The sequence below is a fragment of the Trachypithecus francoisi genome, unplaced genomic scaffold (genome assembly GCF_009764315.1).
Source record: "Trachypithecus francoisi isolate TF-2019V2 unplaced genomic scaffold, Tfra_2.0 Lachesis_group6, whole genome shotgun sequence".
NCBI classification, from domain to species: Eukaryota; Metazoa; Chordata; class Mammalia; order Primates; family Cercopithecidae; genus Trachypithecus; species Trachypithecus francoisi.
Window position 1 is genome coordinate 26,942,397 of NW_022681471.1, and position 18,641 is coordinate 26,961,037.

At 40.2% G+C, this 18,641-nt stretch overlaps 1 protein-coding gene and 1 long non-coding RNA gene across 2 annotated transcripts in view; one reads left to right on the forward strand and one right to left on the reverse strand.

Moving 5' to 3' along the window:
- Positions 1-18,641, forward strand: part of F8 (coagulation factor VIII) — a 219,291-nt gene that overhangs the window by 158,834 nt on the left and 41,816 nt on the right. The window contains 7 exon segments of the mRNA XM_033201915.1: positions 901-1,113; positions 1,399-1,627; positions 1,835-2,017; positions 4,631-4,747; positions 5,415-5,486; positions 6,920-7,005; positions 10,536-10,691. Of these exon segments, the coding sequence (XP_033057806.1) occupies positions 901-1,113; positions 1,399-1,627; positions 1,835-2,017; positions 4,631-4,747; positions 5,415-5,486; positions 6,920-7,005; positions 10,536-10,691 (1,056 nt within the window).
- LOC117078355 lies at positions 7,422-18,520 on the reverse strand. Its single transcript, XR_004434978.1, has 2 exons — positions 14,750-18,520; positions 7,422-7,588 (listed from the first exon to the last, which is right to left on the reverse strand). It is a non-coding gene; the product is annotated as an uncharacterized LOC117078355 (long non-coding RNA).

Below are 18,641 nucleotides of genomic sequence, written 5' to 3' on the forward strand. Positions count from 1 at the left end.
AGTAGTTTTATTTTTTTCTGAAAATATCTATTCATTGTTTCAATTAATTGATTGTTTATATTAAGGATGTAGAAGGATCTAAAATTATGGAATTGTGGGCAATTTTTGCCTTACATTTTATTTGACTTTCCATATATTCTATGATAAATATGTATAATTTTTAATCTGGAAAATAAATCTTTTTTAAAAGATAATATGCATTCATTCTAGAATTTGTCATGAAGAACCTTAACTTACTAGAATTTGTCATGAAGAACCTTAACTTACATATCAACTCCTGGCATTGTGGTCTCTTATAACCCCTACAGTGACATTTTCCCTTTTACTCTGGAATTGCTTTTAAGTGTTTAGGAAAGCCGGGCGCGGTGGCTCAAGCCTGTAATCCCAGCACTTTGGGAGGCCGAGACGGGCGGATCACGAGGTCAGGAGATCGAGACCATCCTGGCTAACACGGTGAAACCCGTCTCTACTAAAAAATACGAAAAACTAGCCGGACGAGGTGGTGGGCACCTGTAGTCCCAGCTACTCGGGAGGCTGAGGCCGGAGAATGGCGTAAACCTGGGAGGCGGAGCTTGCAGTGAGCTGAGATCTGGCCACTGCACTCCAGCCTGGGCGACAGAGCAAGACTCCGTCTCAAAAAAAAAAAAAAAAAAAAAGTGTTTAGGAGTTTTCTCCTTTGCAACTTTGAGTTCATGCCTTAAATTTAGAATACAAAACCTCCTCAGGATTAGGTTTGGATTCTAACAGCATCCATCTGTACCACTTCTTCCAGGGTATTAAAAACTTTGATAAAGACCAAAAGACAGGTATTTCTTTTAGGGATGTAAACCCTAAGGACTTTAAGATCCTAGAAGATTATTCTTGCTTTTTTTTTTTTTTTTTGTCGTTATTGTTCTGCAGGTAACTTTCAAAAATCAGGCCTCTCGTCCCTATTCCTTCTATTCTAGCCTTATTTCTTATGAGGAAGATCAGAGGCAAGGAGCAGAACCTAGAAAAAATTTTGTCAAGCCTAATGAAACCAAAACTTACTTTTGGAAAGTGCAACATCATATGGCGCCCACTAAAGATGAGTTTGACTGCAAAGCCTGGGCTTATTTCTCTGATGTTGACCTGGTAAGCAGGTGTCTATTGTACTGACCACTTTTTGGTTTAAAAGAAATGGTCTTTGTGTGCTAAGAATTTTGGTTTTTATCCTACATGCAATGAGAAGCTTTAAATAGGGAGTTGATCATTATATTTGTGTTTTAGAAATGTCATTCTGGAATCTACTGAAGAGGATGGAATATATTTTTGGAAGATGGGAGGCAGGTTGGAGTGGCATAAAAATTGATGAGAAATCCACTCTGGTTCATAGGTGAGAGAGCTTATACTCATAGGATTGATGTCTTCCCTCCCTAGGAAAAAGATGTGCACTCAGGCCTGATTGGACCCCTTCTGGTCTGCCACACTAACACACTGAACCCTGCTCATGGGAGACAAGTGACAGTACAGGAATTTGCTCTGTTTTTCACTATCTTTGATGAGACCAAAAGCTGGTACTTCACTGAAAACATGGAAAGAAACTGCAGGGCTCCCTGCAATATCCAGATGGAAGATCCCACTTTTAAAGAGAATTATCGCTTCCATGGTAATATATCCCACATCCAAACATTATCACTGTGAAATGCAGATTGCACTTTGACAAATGAGAGTTGATCCAGGGCCTTAAACATTGTATTTATTTAGAGTATATCTGTGGGAGTGGAATCCTCATAGATGTCAGTTTTTTTGGTGGAGTGGAGGGAAAGAAACTTATATAATAGATTTTAACAGGCTTCTCTGTGTCCTTCTCCAGCAATCAATGGCTACATAATGGATACACTACCTGGCTTAGTAATGGCTCAGGATCAAAGGATTCGATGGTATCTTCTCAGCATGGGCAGCAATGAAAACATCCATTCTATTCATTTCAGTGGACATGTGTTCACTGTACGAAAAAAAGAGGAGTATAAAATGGCAGTGTACAATCTCTATCCAGGTGTGAGCTCGTTTGCGCTCTTTCTTCTACCTACTCTATTTGTTGAGTACTTACTTTAAATGGTCTAGGCACTGGGAACACAATCAGTGAACAAAGCAGACAAGCTCCATGCTCTCAGGTAACACTTCTTCATGCTCTCAGGTAACACTTTTTCAAACCTACAGGGAGATAAATAAATTAGCAAATGAACAAGATAATTTCAGATATAGAAAAATTGCTAAAAAGGAAATAGAACATAATAAATGGATAATTAATGTCACAGTACTTTCCTAGGGAAAAGGAATTTATTCCTTTATCATTTACCATCTCAAATCCCATAGGGCACTAGTAGTCATCCAAAGAGTGATTTGTTTATGTATGTAACCAATATATTGATTAAGCACTACTCATAATGTTGATCGCAACACAATTCTATTTTGGTTCTCCACTGTCCCTTTAAAATAGGTTTGGCTAGGTGCAGTGGGTCACACTTGTAATCCCAGCGCTTTGGGAGGCCAAGGTAGGAGGATTACTGCAGTGAGCTATGAAAGACAGCAGCTATAAAGGGGCTTTGGGGAGGTATGATCATCACAAGGTACAGAAACAGAGGACTCAATCATGTCTCCCTTTTCCAATGCAATTGGATGAAATGGCTCCTTCCTCTCAGTTTAGAAAAGTATTGACATATTTTAAATCATAAAAATCAATCAAAACTTTGTGATCTCATATCCCCCAGAGCTATGTCTCTCTTCATCTTTGTAATAAAGAATAGTCCACATTTGTTTTCTTTGCTTGTTCACTTTCTACTTTCTCCTTAATCCATTGCAATCTGACTCTAAATTCTACCATACCACTGACTAAAGTCACAGGCCACAGTTTTCATCTTACTTTGCCCCTTAACACTACTAGGTAAGGTTGATCACAGATGACTACACAACTCTATGCATATACTAACAATTATTGAATTTTTATTTTATTTTATTTTAAATTTTTTATTATACTTTAAGTTCTAGGGTACATGTGCACAACATGCAAGTTTGTTACATATGTTGGCATGCTGCATGCACCCAGTAATTCATCATTTACATTAGGTATATCTCCTAACGCTATTCGTCCCCGCTCCCCCCACCCCACAACAGGCCCCGGTGTGTGATGTTCCCCGTCGTGTGTCCAAGTGATCTCATTGTTCAATTCCCACCTATGAGTGAGGACATGCGGTGTTTGGTTTTCTGTTCTTGTGATAGTTTGCTGAGAATGATGGTTTCCAGCTGCATCCATGTCCCTACAAAGGACATGAACTCATCCTTTTTATGGCTGTATAGTATTCCATGGTGTATATGTGCCACATTTTTTAGTTCAACCATTGTGGAAGACAGTGTGGCCATTCCTTAAGGATCTAGAACTAGAAGTACCGTATGACCCAGCCATCCCATTACTAGGTATATACCCAAAGGATTATAAATCATGCTGCTATAAAGACACATGCACACATATGTTTACTGTGGCACTATTCACAATAGCAAAGACTTGGAACCAACCCAAATGTCCATCAATGACAGACTGAATTTAGACCCTGTCTCTAAAAAAAAAAAATCCAGTTTAAGAGTGGGGGCAAACTTACCCTATTTCTTTGTAAAAATTCTGATAAGCCCTGTAACTTTCTCCTCACACTTAAGTAATAAACAGGACTAAAGTCACTTTATATTACAAATACAGTTCAAATCAGAAATTACAATGTCCATCCCAAGATATTAATCAAAGTTCTGAACTTGATTTAACTTCAATCTCCCCTCCAACTTGAGCCTGCATCAGGCTGGAAGTCTGCACTGGAAAAGGGAGACATGGTTGAGTCCTCTGTGTCTGTACCTTGTGATGATCATGCTTTGCAACAGCCCCTTTATAGCTGCTGTTTTGAACTCCAACATGGATAGGTTAAAGGTAAGGGGATAAGATAGTTCTTACCTATTTACAGCTGGCACCATTGTTGTAAACTAGCTTAACACTGTTGTGCCTGGCAATACTTAAAGTTGACTCTTTCTCCTGCAGGGCACTTTCAGGAATTCTTTAGAGACTCCCTTACATGACTGTCATGAAATCCCCTTGACATGGTTTCTTCCACCTTTATTCTGGGTGGTCACTTGTGACTCATTTCTCAGCCCTCAGGGTTCACCTGCAGCTTCCCCTATTGTAAAGTTCCCAATAGTAAAGTTACCCCTATTGCTGGGGTAACTTTACCGTTGTAGGCAGCCCTAGTGGACTGGATCCAGTGGGAACTCACCCTGACTTATCTCTTTCACAGAGTCCACATCTGGCCAATAGGAAACACGCCTTTTGCTTGGAAAAACCCTGGGGATGTAGGTCAATCATAATGCAGTAGCATTCTCCTGTCCCTATCATCAAAGAATTCAGTCACCCTGTTTCTCATTTCCTGGGGGGAGGGGATTGGTCAGAACTCAGTCTCCACGACTCCCAACTGTAAGGGTCACCGAGCAGGCACTTTGGGTTTGAGGGGTCTAAGAATAGTGGAACTACCAAATTTGGTAGGTCTACTCTGATATTTCACATAAACCAATGTATCTCATGCTCATTTTTTAGTGAAAAGAAATAATTTGTGTTCCTTTTGGTTTTTATAAGGTGTTTTTGAGACAGTTGAAATGTTACCATCCAAAGCTGGAATTTGGCGGGTGGAATGCCTTATTGGCGAGCACCTACATGCCGGAATGAGCACACTTTTTCTGGTGTACAGCAACAGTGAGTAGCAATGTGGGCAGAGGTTCCTCCTGGTAGGACCTACTCAGCCTACTTCTTTACAGCTTTCCTACTCACTGCTACTCACTGCTCACCTACTCAGCCTACTTCTTTACAGCTTTCCTCCTTTCTCGAATGGTTGCTTGTGTCAGGAAATAAATACAAGCTTACATCATTATCAAATTTAAAATGAATATTGCTGGTAGAAATCATCAGAGTTCTCAGAGGAGGGCAGATATACTTGAAGCTTTGAACACTTTGAACCTGAAGCTCTAAATAATTGACCAGAAAAACACTTCATTTTCACAACTTGGTAAAGCTCTAAGATCTCCAGTAGCAGATTTTGGAATTTAATGTTGATTTAGTTACCAGATAACTTAGAAATATTACTTGGAAGAGTTTGGAGATTTAACCCTAAACAAGTAAGAGAACCACTGGTCTATTTATGTATGGACCCCAGTTTTTTCAGCTGTAAAATGTGAATCATTCTAGCACCCATTAGGATTAATTAAATGAACTAATACAGTAAAACACTTAGTACAGTTCTTGGCACATTTAAACACTAAAAAATATTAGCATTTGTTGACATTCTCCCATTTTCATTGACTTACATTTGAGAAGCTGAATTTTGTGCACTTCTAGTTACTCTGTTCCACCTGTTTCATTTCAGAGTGTCAGACTCCCCTGGGAATGGCTTCTGGACGCATTAGAGATTTTCAGATTACAGCTTCAGGACAATATGGTAAATACTATTATTTTTGCTCCAAGAACCTGGGCTGATTATATCTTTTTTAATAATCTGTTGGAGAATCTCAGATAATGAATCCATCTCCATGCTTCTATTTGTTCTATTCCATAAGTGCCTCTCAAATACATCTCCTCTCCACTTCCCACTGTGGCCATCTTAACTCTGGTCACCATCATTTCTTACCTGGGCAATGACACTGCCTCCTTAAATATCCTCCCTACCTTCAATATTTCTTCCTTGAGTCATTATTTTCACTGTAGCAGGAAGCTACACTTTCCTATGAGCAGTAATGGTAACGTTTGACTAGGGTCTATAGAGAATTATCAAAAATGTTTTAGAGCACTACTGCCCACAGGCAAAATGCAGCACACTGCCTGTTTTTGTATGGCATGTGAGCTATGAACAGATTTTCCATTTTTAAATAATTGACAAAAAGATGGAGACTATTTCACGACATGAAATTATAAAATTCAAATTTCAGCATCCATAATAAAGTCTTATTTTGGAACACAGCCATGTCCATTAATTTACATATCATCTATGGCTACAGCAGCAGTAACATAGTTGCAACAGAGACCATATAATATGCAAAGCCTAAATGATTTACTATCTGGCCCTTTACAAAAAAAGTTTGCCAACCTATGTTTTTGTGGGGTAAAAAATCCCCTTGAAAAAGAGGCTTAAGAGTTGTATACCAAAATAGTAACATTTTTCACTAGGTGGAAGGGTTACATTTTAAAATTTCTTTTATTTGTATTTTTACTTATTTTTATTTTTACTTTTCATTTTCTGATTTTTCTACAATGAACATACATTGTATAATAAATAATAGGCCAGGCATGTTGGCTCACGCCTATAATCCCAGCACTTTGCGAGGCTGAGGCAGGCAGATCACCTGAGGTCAGGAGTTCAAGACCAGCCTGGCCAACATGGTGAAACCCTATCTCTACTAAAAATACAAAAATTAGTCGGGCGTGGTGGTGCGCAATTGTAGTCCCAGCTACCTGGGAGACTGAGGCAGGAGAATTGCTTGAACTCAGGAGGTGGAGGTTGCAGTGAGCCAAGATCACGCCATTGCATTCCAGCCTGAGCAAGACTGAGCAACAGAGCAAGACTCTATCTCAAAAAAAAAAAAAAAAAGAAAAGAAATAATATATTATTATTTGGTAGTGTCGGTAACAAATTGCAGTGTCAGCTAATTAGCAGTGCTAACAATTAACAAAATTATAAATTTTAGAAAATAAAATGGACAACAAGGATAAGCAGTATCCTTAGATAGTAATTGATACTGGTATGCCATAAAGCCTTTATGTTTTTCTCTGTTTTCACCACAGCTTAGATTAACCTTTCTCAAGACAATAATTTTATTCTCAAGTGTCTAGGACCAACCCAGCTGATTTAATCTCTGTTTCTTTACTTCGGCAAAGGACAGTGGGCCCCAAAGCTGGCCAGACTTCATTATTCCGGATCAATCAATGCCTGGAGCACCAAGGAGCCCTTTTCTTGGATCAAGGTTAGAAAATTTAATCAATGGTGGGAAATGTATCACATTCAGTCAATTGCATTACTTATTCCTCCTGTAAGCTCAAAGGATTCTATGAATATGAGAAAACTAAAGAACAGAATGCCTTATGATTTGTATGAAAGCAGTCATGAACAAAGAGATATGGGGATTGAATTGAGTATACTGATATGTTGTATTTCTGTATTTTAGTCCTTCTATGGGGATTAGAACATCTGAATATTTTCTATAATATTGAAATCGTCATCTCTCAAGACAGTATATGTTATTATTAGATGCTTCCAACCACCCAGGTGTCCTTAAGTACTCCAATCCCCTTTATTTTAACATAAAACAATGGTTCACAAATGCAAACCACATGTGTAATTTTACATTTTCTAGTAGCCACGTTTTCAAAAATGTGAAATTCACTTTAATAATACATTTTATTTAACTCAACACATCTGAAAATACTATCATTTCAACATATGATCAATCGGGCCGCTTCAAAGGCAGACAGATGGAAACTTCTGGGTCTCTTCCATGCCTCACAAAAGCTGAGGGCAGCTTGGCAGTGCCTACTCAGCCTCTCCACCTAAACAGGAAATGGAGAAAACATTTTGGTTTCCATCTTTGCAAATAGCATGTCTATTAATGCCACAGCATTGTTTTGTAGACACTGCCAATTTTGACTCAGTCTGAGCTGCTGTTCACTAATCCCTAAGTATTTTTTGTTTGTTTGTGCTTCTGCCAAACAATATGTTATGTTCTTCACCTTGTATTTCTATGGTTATTTTCAACCTTAAATGTATCCCTATATAGAGGATATATTTATCTATTTGGCCGCCCTGTGTCTGTGCTATTTAATTTTTTGTAATAACATTCTTATTTGGGAGGGGGGAATTTTATCTTCCTCCCTAGATACAATCTGATAAGACTAGTAAATAGAGTGTCCTGTCTGTGCCTAGCCAATGAACCCTGAACAATGTACCCTGTTGTTTCCACTTACTAGATTTGGCCCATTGTTTCAGCTTGCCAATCTTCAGTGTCCCAAAGTGTTTCCTAGTTTTTCCAGTTACTGATTTGATCAGTAAACTTTGTAATACTGCAGCAAAGTCATGATCAAAGTTTGAAGTAGACACAATACAAAGCAAGCTGCTAAGTCCTTACTACAACCTTGTGAGGTAGATGTGACTATCATCTTCATTTCAGATAATGAAATAGAAGCATAGAGAGGTTATTGTGGCCCAAGTCACATGGCTAAGTGACTGAGCCAAAATTCAAATTCTGATAGTTGGGTTCCAGAACCCTAATTGGTAACCATCGTACTACACTGTTTCCAGAATGCTCCCTTTAAGTTGATAACCATCTGTTAACTGTCACTGTTTACTTATGGAAATTAAACTAGTTACAAATCCACCTAGTTATGTTATCATCTACCACTATTAAATTGCCTTATCTTCAAGGTGGTTTTTGCCATCTGTCCTACTAAGGTCCAGCTAGACTTTTTATATATCCTGTAACTTTAAAATAAACCATGGAGATGGAGTTGAAAGGTGTGCTGACAAGGAAGGGAGTTGGAGAAGGCATCTGTTCTCGTGAGAAGGCCTGAAGAGTGCACAACAGCCTGGCCACAAGAGCACTGGGCTGGCTTGAGGAGCACCAGGTGACCAAGACCAGGCAATGCACAGGGGGAAGTCAGCAGGCTCCATGGAGATACACAGCTGCAATATTTGTACTTTTATACAATGAAACTCATTACCCCCTTGCTTACTTCCTAGTAGACAGATGTGTCTTGTAGTTACACTGAAACACCCAGCTGGTGCACATAGGTGAAGCTATTGAGTCTGTAATTGTCAAACTGCTCCCAGGTGCCAATTATAATGTAGAAGAGGCACGAGAAGATGAAGTAGATAAGCCTGGCAGTTTGTCAAGCATTCATCAGTTGCCAAGCATTCGGCAGTTGCAGAATGTAGGTAGGCTGCCAAGGCTTTATTGTAGCCTGGTTCTATTGCAGCTTTATTCTAGCAAGGCTGCTAGAAAATACAATAATCACTGGTCCAAGAAAAAACTCTTATACTCTATCTATATGAAGAAACAGTAAAAGTCAATTCAGTAAAAATCATGATTTTTGTGCCTGTTGCTTTCACTTTTTTATGCCATAATACCAAGATGTTAAAATGAAGTATCTTTGAATGGGAATACCATCTAATCTGGGAAAAGACAGTGCTGCAACTTCTGAAGACCTTGACACTCTGTCCTGTTACCCTGCTTCATTTTTCTCCTGCATTTATCACTACTTGATGCTATAAACAAATAAAAACATATATGATATAAGGTCTATTTCCCCTACTCAACTGTAAGTTCCATGAGGGCAGGGCTTTGTTTCTTGTTTACTACTCTATTCCCTGTACCTAAAACAGTGCTTGGCACATAGCAAGTGCTAAAAAATATTCTTTGAATGAGTGTGTGAATGGAACTTACAGTGACCTGAAGGAGACAGTTATTAAGCACAAGAGTCATGACCAGTCCAATTTGTGTGTGTCAGGCATCTGTGAAAACATGCTACATTTGACTTCCTTGTTAGGACAGTAACTGATACTTCTAATGTTCTTGTAGTCCACGACCTCTTCTTTAAGAAGTGTCCATTCTATACTACTTTTCCATTATTCACTCATTCATTCCAAAGCATTTGCTATATAGCAGTATTACACCAGATACCATATTAGGTGCTGGGGCTAGAGAGAATATAAAAGCTAACATTGATCGAGTGTTTAGTATGCGCCAGGCACTGAACTCAGCACATTACATGTATTAACTCTTTAACCCTTATGGCAGCCCTTTGAGATAAAAACTAAAATTATCTTCACTTTACAGATAAATTGAGACACAGAAAGTTTAGGTGACTCAAATGGGTTCATTGCCTTAAGGATCTCAGTCTAATAAGAAAAGCAGAAAAGCAAAGCAACCTTATAATATGGTGCAATAATTTGCTATAATGAAGTTATATACAAAGTGAAGTAGAAGAAGCAGCACTAAATTTGTCTGGGTGAGTCAGAGCAGGCTAACCAGGAAAAATAGTTTCTGAACTAACACTCGAAGGAGGTGTAGCAGTTCATCACTGACAGTGATGTTGGGGTGGGTCTGGTTTGGGAAGAGGGGAGGAAATTGGCTTTGGTCTGAGACTGAGGTGTGGGCAAAGCATTAGCTTATGTGGGTCCATTAGGTTATGTGAGTTCACAAAAGGGGTGTGTGTGTGTGTGTGTGTGTGTAGGAAATGGGGGCTCAATGATTTGGTAGTGGTTTGGTTTGTCAAGAAGCAGGCTGGGAACTCAATAAGCATCTTTCTATTCATTTCTACTGTTTATCCCACAGCTTCGCACACACATGCACATTTCAACATTGGTGACTGCTTCACTTGCACATCTCAGGTAATGATGGACACATCTGTAGCAATGTAGATTCTTCCTAAGCTAATAGTTTCAGGAGGTAGTACATACATTTAAAAATAGGTTAAAATAAAGTATTGTTTTAATTGGTAGGTGGATCTGTTGGCACCAATGATTATTCACGGCATCAAGACCCAGGGTGCCCGTCAGAAGTTCTCCAGCCTCTACATCTCTCAGTTTATCATCATGTATAGTCTTGATGGGAAAAAGTGGCAGACTTATCGAGGAAATTCCACTGGAACCTTAATGGTATGTAATTAGTCATGTAAAAGGAATGCCTGAATACTTTAAAGAATTTTGGCAGATTTCAGATATTGGACAAACACTCTTAGCTTCTACAAACTTAACTCCAAAAAATACTTTTTCACTTATGAACAATAGGAGTTATATGGACATATCTGCAAAAATGTAGTAGTGTCAAGGCTCATAGATGATAGAAATGAAAAGATGCTGTATTGACAGAAATATGTGATTCAGGATTGTGTGGATTGATGATTGTGAGCTTGCTTATGGATATCCTAGGTTTGAGGTTATAGTAGGTCAATCAGGTTGAAATGTCCAGCAGGCAGTAGGTGAAAGACAAGTTTAGGGGGCAAAACCATGGATGGAGATGAAGATTCATGACTTCCACATAAAAGGATGGGTGAAACTTTGGGAATTGATGAATTCTCTAGAGGTGAGCTCAAGACCCTAAAGGCTTAAAACCACAGCGTTATTGTCTACTCTTCCCTCATTTTTATGCCCTCAAATCTGGTCAATCCTTTATTTATAACGCCTCTCACATCTTTCTTCTGTTTCCATTTATACCACTGTTGCCACAGCCCAGGGTCCCATCACCTCACACTTGATCTATTGTTTTACATTCCTAACTAGTCTTCCCCTGTTTCTAATCTATTCTCCAACAAAGGCTGCACATCGTTTTCAGGATAAACATCAGTTGCCTGTCTAAAACTTTTCTTTTTTTTTTTTTTTTTTTTTTTTTTGAGACGGAGTCTCGCTCTGCCACCCAGGCTGGAGTGCAGTGGCCAGATCTCAGCTCACTGCAAGCCCCGCCTCCTGGGTTTACGCCATTCTCCTGCCTCAGCCTCCCAAGTAGCTGGGACTACAGGAGCCCGCCACGTCGCCCGGCTAGTTTTTTGTATTTTTAGTAGAGACGGGGTTTCACCGTGTTAGCCAGGATGGTCTCGATCTCCTGACCTCGTGATCCGCCCGTCTCGGCCTCCCAAAGTGCTGGGATTACAGGCTTGAGCCACCGCGCCCGGCCCTGTCTAAAACTTTTCAATATCTTCCCACTGTCTTCAGAATAAAGTTCAAAGTCTTCAAATGACCCCAAGCAAGATAACTTTGGTTTGCCCCTTTAGATCCATTTTCCTGCTTCTCTATCCTGCTTCTTGTTCTGTGAGGTGAGCTTGTATAGAATACATCAACAGGCTACCTTGTCCTCCAGCTTTTGGTTGGATTTCACCAACAGGGAGCACTGGCAAAAGATTGGCGTATTTATTCTTCTGACTTTCCCCTTGTAGAGGAGTTCACTTTCTCTCTCCACTTAAGGTCACTGTTTCCCTCAGAGTGGTTTTTTCAACCTGTACTAGTTACTATTGCTGTGTACCAACCCGCTTCAAAACTTAGTGTCATAACAAAAACCATTATGTTTTGCTCACAGATTCTGTAGATCAAGACTTTGGGACACAGTGGGGATGGGTGGGGTTTCTGGAGCCTCAGTTAGGAATATTTAACAGCTGGGTGCTAGAATCATCTGGAAGTTCCTTCTCTTGCTTTTCTGGTGGTTGGTACTGACTGTCAGCTAGGACAGAATCTGGGGTTATTGACTGATGTAACTTGACATGGATTTTCCCTGAGGCCTGAGCTTCCTTACAGCGTGTTTCAAGGTAGTTGGACTTCTTTTTTGTGGGGGAGGGAGGGTGGGAGTAGGACAGAGTCTCACTCTGTTGCCCAGGCTGGAGTACAGTGGTGTGAACTCACTGCAGTCTCTGCCTCCCGGGTTCCAGTGATTCTCCTGCCTCAGCCTCCTGAGTAGCTAGGACTACAGGTTCATGCCACCACACCCAGCTAATTTTTGTATTTTTAGTAGAGACAGGTTTTGCCATGTTGACCAGGCTGGTCTTGAACTCCTGACCTCAGGTCATCCGCCTGCCTCAGCCTCCCAAAGTGCTGGGATGACAGGCGTGAGCCACCATGCCCAGCCTGTAGTTGGACTTCTCACACATCATTTTAGGGCCTCCAAGTATGAGTGTTACAGTTAACAAGGTGAAGACTATATAACCTTTTCTGACCTAGTCTTTAAGTTATGTAGCATCACTTTTGTCAACAAAGAGTTGAACTCTGTAAAATATTTGAAGAGATTTATTCTGAGTCAAATATGAGTGAGTATGGCCTATGACACGGCCCTCAGGAGGTCCTGAGAACATGTGCCCAAGATGGTCGGGGCACAGCTTGGTTTTATATATTTTAGAGAGGCTTGAGACATCAATCAAATACATTTAAGAAATACATTGATTTGGTCCAGAAAGGCGGGACAACTCAACCTGGGGGCTTCTGGGCTATAGGTGAATTTAAACATTTTCTGGTTGACAATTGGTTGAGTTTGTCTAAAGACCTGGGATTGATAGAAAGGGAATGTTCAGGTTAAGATAAACATTGTGGAGACCAAAGTTCTTTTGAAGTCTTATAGTGGCTGCCCTTAGAGACAACAGATGACAAATGTTTTGTATTCAGATCTTAGTTAATCTCTTTAGAATTGGGAAGGGCTGGAAGAAAAAGATCTAGCTATGTTAATAGAGATTCTTTACAGATGCAAATTTCCCCCCACAAGAACAGCTTTGCAGGGCCATTTCAAAATATGGCAAAGAAACATGTTTTGGGGCAAAATATTTTGATTTTCTTCCTTGTCTCACAATGTTATGCCAGAGTCAGGTTGGAAAGTAAATCATGATATATAAAGGTTAAATAAAACCCATCTGATGAGAATTTATGATTTGTAGGGCATGACTCCCCAGGCCCCTTAGATAGGAATTTGGGCAAGATTAAAAAAAATCAAGAGTTTAGTCCTCACTTTCAATACATTCTATTGGTTATAAGCAAATCACATGTCCACCCAGATTCAAGGGGAAGAGACACAGACCCTAATTTTTATGGGAGAAATGTTAAATAATTGATGGTCATTTTAAAAAGCCACTACAATAATCTATCCAATTCTCTCTTTCAGGATGTTTCTGTCTCTTCTGATCCTTTCAGGTTTAGGGACTGTCAACAAACAAAAACTTAAACCCTGTAAAATACCTGAAGAGATTTATTATGAGCCAAATATGAGAGACCAGTGGCCTGTAACACAGTCCTCAGGAGATCCTGAGAACACGTACTCAAGGTGGTCTGGCTACAACTTGGTTTTACGCATTTTAGGGAGACATAAGACATAAATCAATAGATGTAAGATGTATATTCATTGAGTTTGGAAAGGCAGGAAAACTGGAAGCGAGGTGGGGCTTCCAGGTCGTAGGTAGATTCAAAGATTTTCTGATTGGCAATTAGTTGAAACAGTTAAGTTATTGTGTAAAGACTTAGAATCAATAGAGAGGAACATCTGGGTTAAGATAAGGGATTGTGAAGACCAAGGTTTTGTCATGCAGATGAAGCCTCCAGGTAGCAGGCTTCAGAGAGAATACATTGTAAATGTTTCTTATCAGACTTAAAGAGTATTTTCTATCAGTCTTAAGGTCTGTGTTGATGTTAATGCTGGTCAGATTTTTCTGAATTCCAAAAGGGAGGAGGGTATAACGAGGCATGTTTGATCCCCACCTTCCCATCATGGCCTGAACTAGTTTTTCAGGTTAACTTTGGAATGCCCTTTGCTGAAAGGAAGGGTTCATTCAGATGGTTGGGGGAATCAGAATTTTATTTTGGGTTTACAGGATGGTAATACTCTGTTCCCACCCTCCTAACTAGTATATTTATTAAATCTTCCACAAATTATCCTAATTTCCATGTTTTCTGTTCCTTGCTGGATCCCTTGTTTCATACAGTAATTGGTGCTAGAAGAAACCCCAGGAAACAGATTTTCAAAATGCAATTCTAAGGTTACATTGCTAATATATTCAAGAAACACAGAGATAACATATTTGTCTAGGAAGAAAATGAGCAGTTAGGGAATCCATGACATGTGTTAGTATTATAGTTTCTCAGATTATCACCAGTGATACTATGGGATGAGTTGCAGATGGCAAGTAAGACACTGGGGAGATTAAATGACAGTGGCCTTTAGTCACTGTGGCAGCAAACATAGCCATTACCTGATTGTGGAGTGGTCTGTCTTCTTACAGCCCTAGAGGACATACACATGGAAAAAGAAATGAAATGTTATGACTATATACAAATAAGAACACTGATGAACATACATGGAAAATCAGGATGCATACATAGAGCTTTTGAGGAATCCTCCATATCCTGTGGTTGTAGGCAGATACGACTTAAGGGCTGAGCATAAGTTGCAGAGCTGCAGTGACAATTAAATGCTCAACTCCACCAGATCTACTGTGCTGTGGTAAGAGTACTGGTGGGAAGCAGTGAAACTCTGAGGCCTCCATTGAAACTCCACCTCCATTTGAGATGGAGGCATTTAGGCAGACATGGATGAGGCTGAGAATTGCAAACCTCCAAATTCCCCTGAACCTCCTTTGCCTGAGGAGGCAACCACTCACCAGTCTCTGAAGCAGTCATCCCTCTTTTGCATAAAAGCCTTTCAGTGGCTATAACTGGGATAGGTGCCTCACAAACCAGTGACTATTCTCCTTAGAGAGCCTGTTTGGCCACTACAAAAGCCAGGCGAGTCATGGAATATGACAGCAGAGCATCACAAATTTAATCAGGTGGTGACGCCAAAAAAAATTGCAATTCCAGATATCATACCTCTGTTGAAGCAAATTTACACAGGCCCAGGCGCCTGATGTGGAAGTATTTACCAAGAAAATGCTTTTTCTTCATTTCCATACATTAGTAAAATCACAATACATTTGAATTTACCAAGTAGGAACAAGCGTGTTAAGTTTACTGTCCATGCATCAGGGCAATGTTAGCTCTTTTGTTTTCTATCATAATATAGACTCAAGGGACTTCAAACATCTTTACATCCCACAAGCACCATGCCTGTCCATTACACTGATGACATTACGCTGACAGGACCTGGTAAACACATAACAAATAAGCCTATCTTGTTCCTGACTTTAATGAGAATGTAACCTGTGTTCCATTGTTTAATATAATGTTCACTGTTAGTTTCAAATACTTTTTATGATGTCTAAAAAGTTTTCTTCTATTCCTATTTTATTTGCAGTGGCAACTGAATTTTATCAAATGCTTTTCCAGCATCTTTGACACGGTCACGTTTCTCTTTTGTATTGTCAGATTATACTTAACATTCAATAGTGTGCTGACAATAAATTAGCAACCCACAGGGGAGCAAAGTGAGAGGAAGTTAGGAAGTAAAGGCCTTGATTTATAGCATTGGCAGATTTCCCATCATGCCTGGCCCCAGGGGTGGGAAGAGACGCTTACTTACAATGGCTCTCACAGACCAGTGCAAGAGCACTACTGTGCTCCATTCCTGGGAAGACTTTCATCAGTCATAGTGTGTTAGTCATTTAAAACTTAGCTGGATCCAATTGCCAACATTTTATTTATAATTTCTATATCTATATTCGTGGATGAAATGGGTTTAACTTTTTCAGTAGCTCTACTTATCAGGTTTTGGCATGAGAGTTATATTAAACTTGAAAATAAAATGGGAAAGCTTCCATTTTTTTCCATGAAACTATTGCTCTAGAATAGCTTGTTTAATGTAGAAATCCAGTATTTAATGAGAGTAAATGAAAAAGCCATGTGAGCCATGTGCTTTATTTAGTGAGAGATACTAGGCTATATTTTCCAATCCTTACATGATTACTGCTATTCTCATTTGTGTTGCCTTGAGTTCATGTCTGCAAATGTGCACATTAGAGTCATATATCCCTTCCTGTGCCATACATCTATATCTGTACACATACATGTATGTCTTTTCTCCTTTTTTCCCCTCTGTATCAAGAGTTGGCAAGTGTTTGTCTATTCTATTAAGTTTTCAAAGAATCAGCTCAGTTTTAAACTCAAACATGGTTTTGAAGAGCTGTTTCTAGTTCATCAGTCTCTGTTCAAAACTTTAAAAATTCTATTTTCCTTTCTTTGGGTTTATTTTGTTTGTTCCCTACAATCTGGAGGTGAATGCTTAGTTCACTTATTCTTCAATCTTTAGCCTTTAATGATAAGGATTAATTAGTTATAGTTATTAACTACTCTCGTGAGGTTCATTCCTTGAACAGCCACTGAGCAACTACTATGTTCTGGTTCTAATTCAGGGGTGGGCAAACTATAGCCCCAGAATTTGGCCCACAGCCTGCTTTTGTACGGACTGTGAGTTAAGAATAGTTTTTACACGTTTAAAGGATTGCAAAGACAAACATACAAAGAAACAAAGAAGACTGTGCAACAGAGACCATCTGTGGTCTGTAAAGACTAACACATTTCTATCTGGCCCTTGACAGAAAGAGTCTGTGGGCTGCTGGTCTCCTCTGACGGTGGTAGAGATGCCTACACGGTTAACATTAATCCTTGGCACCAGAATCCTCAGCACCTAGGAACCAGATCTTGCCTAATACACTAATTTCAGTCTTGATCACCTTCCTCCGGCGTAGCGGTTCTCAAACGTCTTTGTCTTTGTACTATTCGCGTATAAAATATTCTTTCATAAGCAACACTTCTCCTTTTAGGAGTACCTCATAATGGGGAGAAGGGGAACCCCAACACCCTTTAAGGGTTCACTGCTTCGCTGCCACCATTTCCGACGGTTCACACTGTTTTAAATGTGAATCTGGAATTGTTTTCAGGTTAAAAAGCAAACGAATCATGTCCTCTGAAAATATTTGCTTTTGGCATGCTAGAAATCAGTGTTGACTTTTGATATTGATGTGGTACATTACGAGGGAATTCTCAAAAATGCTGAAATCTGGCCTCGGCCCAGTTATCACTGCTCTTAAGTTTCTGAGGGACATACATGAATGAGCCCACGGCAAATGGAAAACGAGGAGTTTTAGTGTTTCCTAGAATTATGCTCAGCTACCCAGTACCTGACTGTCTGGTTATCCTTCCCTTCACCTCCCTGATGCAAGGAGTTTGGACCAGAGGCCTAAGGGGGCTTCTCCTGAAGCCCAAATCCCAAACTGGTCACCAGTCACGCTCCGTAACTCCTAAACCTGACAATAAGCCAGCCGGCCAGGTCTGCAGCCCGGGTTAAGAGGAGCATACCAGGAAAGAGCCAAAGAGCAAAGGACCATGAGCCCTTCAACCGCTTATACAATAATTCGGGCTAGGCGTTCAGGGCTCCGTAGGACCTTCCTGGCAGCCAAGTGAGAGAAAGAGGAATGACGGTGCTTCCCGTTACTTCCACACTGTTGAAATAGAAATAGAAGCAGAAAAGAACACCCTACAAGTCCCACCCATTTTGAGGCACTCAACTCACAGTGACAACCCTCCACACCTCTCCCCCGCAAAAAGACGCATAACAAAAACACCTACTCCAAACTGTGCCCTTCTATCTCAGCCCTGAAGATCAGTATTGTGTGCAACTTCGGCCCAAAGGATGCATTTCCCCAGGGTTGAAAGTCTGAGAAAGAGGCTATATTCTGAAGAGTTCTTGTTGTCCCCATCAAAAGGATTACAAAGACGCAATAAATAAGAAAACAGCTTAGTTGGGTTGCATGCTCCATTTGAGCCAGAAAGCCTTGGAAACTTAAGTGTTTTCAAATGGAACGCCATCCTGCTTTTGGGGAACACGGAGGCTGCCTTGCAGTCACGTGATCGCACACCACCAAACGGCCATGCACTCTGATTTCACCCACTTAACTCAAAGTTGCAGCAAAATCCCTATTACAGGCCAGGCGTGGTGGCTCATGCCTGTAATCCCAGCACTTTGGAAGGCCGAGGAGGGTGGCTCATTTGAGGTCAGGAGTTGGAGACCAGCTTGGCCAACATGGTGAGATCCCGTCTCTATTAAAAATACAAAAATTAGCCTAGCATGGTGGTGCGCGCCTGTAATCCCAGGTACTCTGGAGGCTTAGGTAGGAGAATCGCTTGACCCAGGAGGCGGAGGTTGCAGTG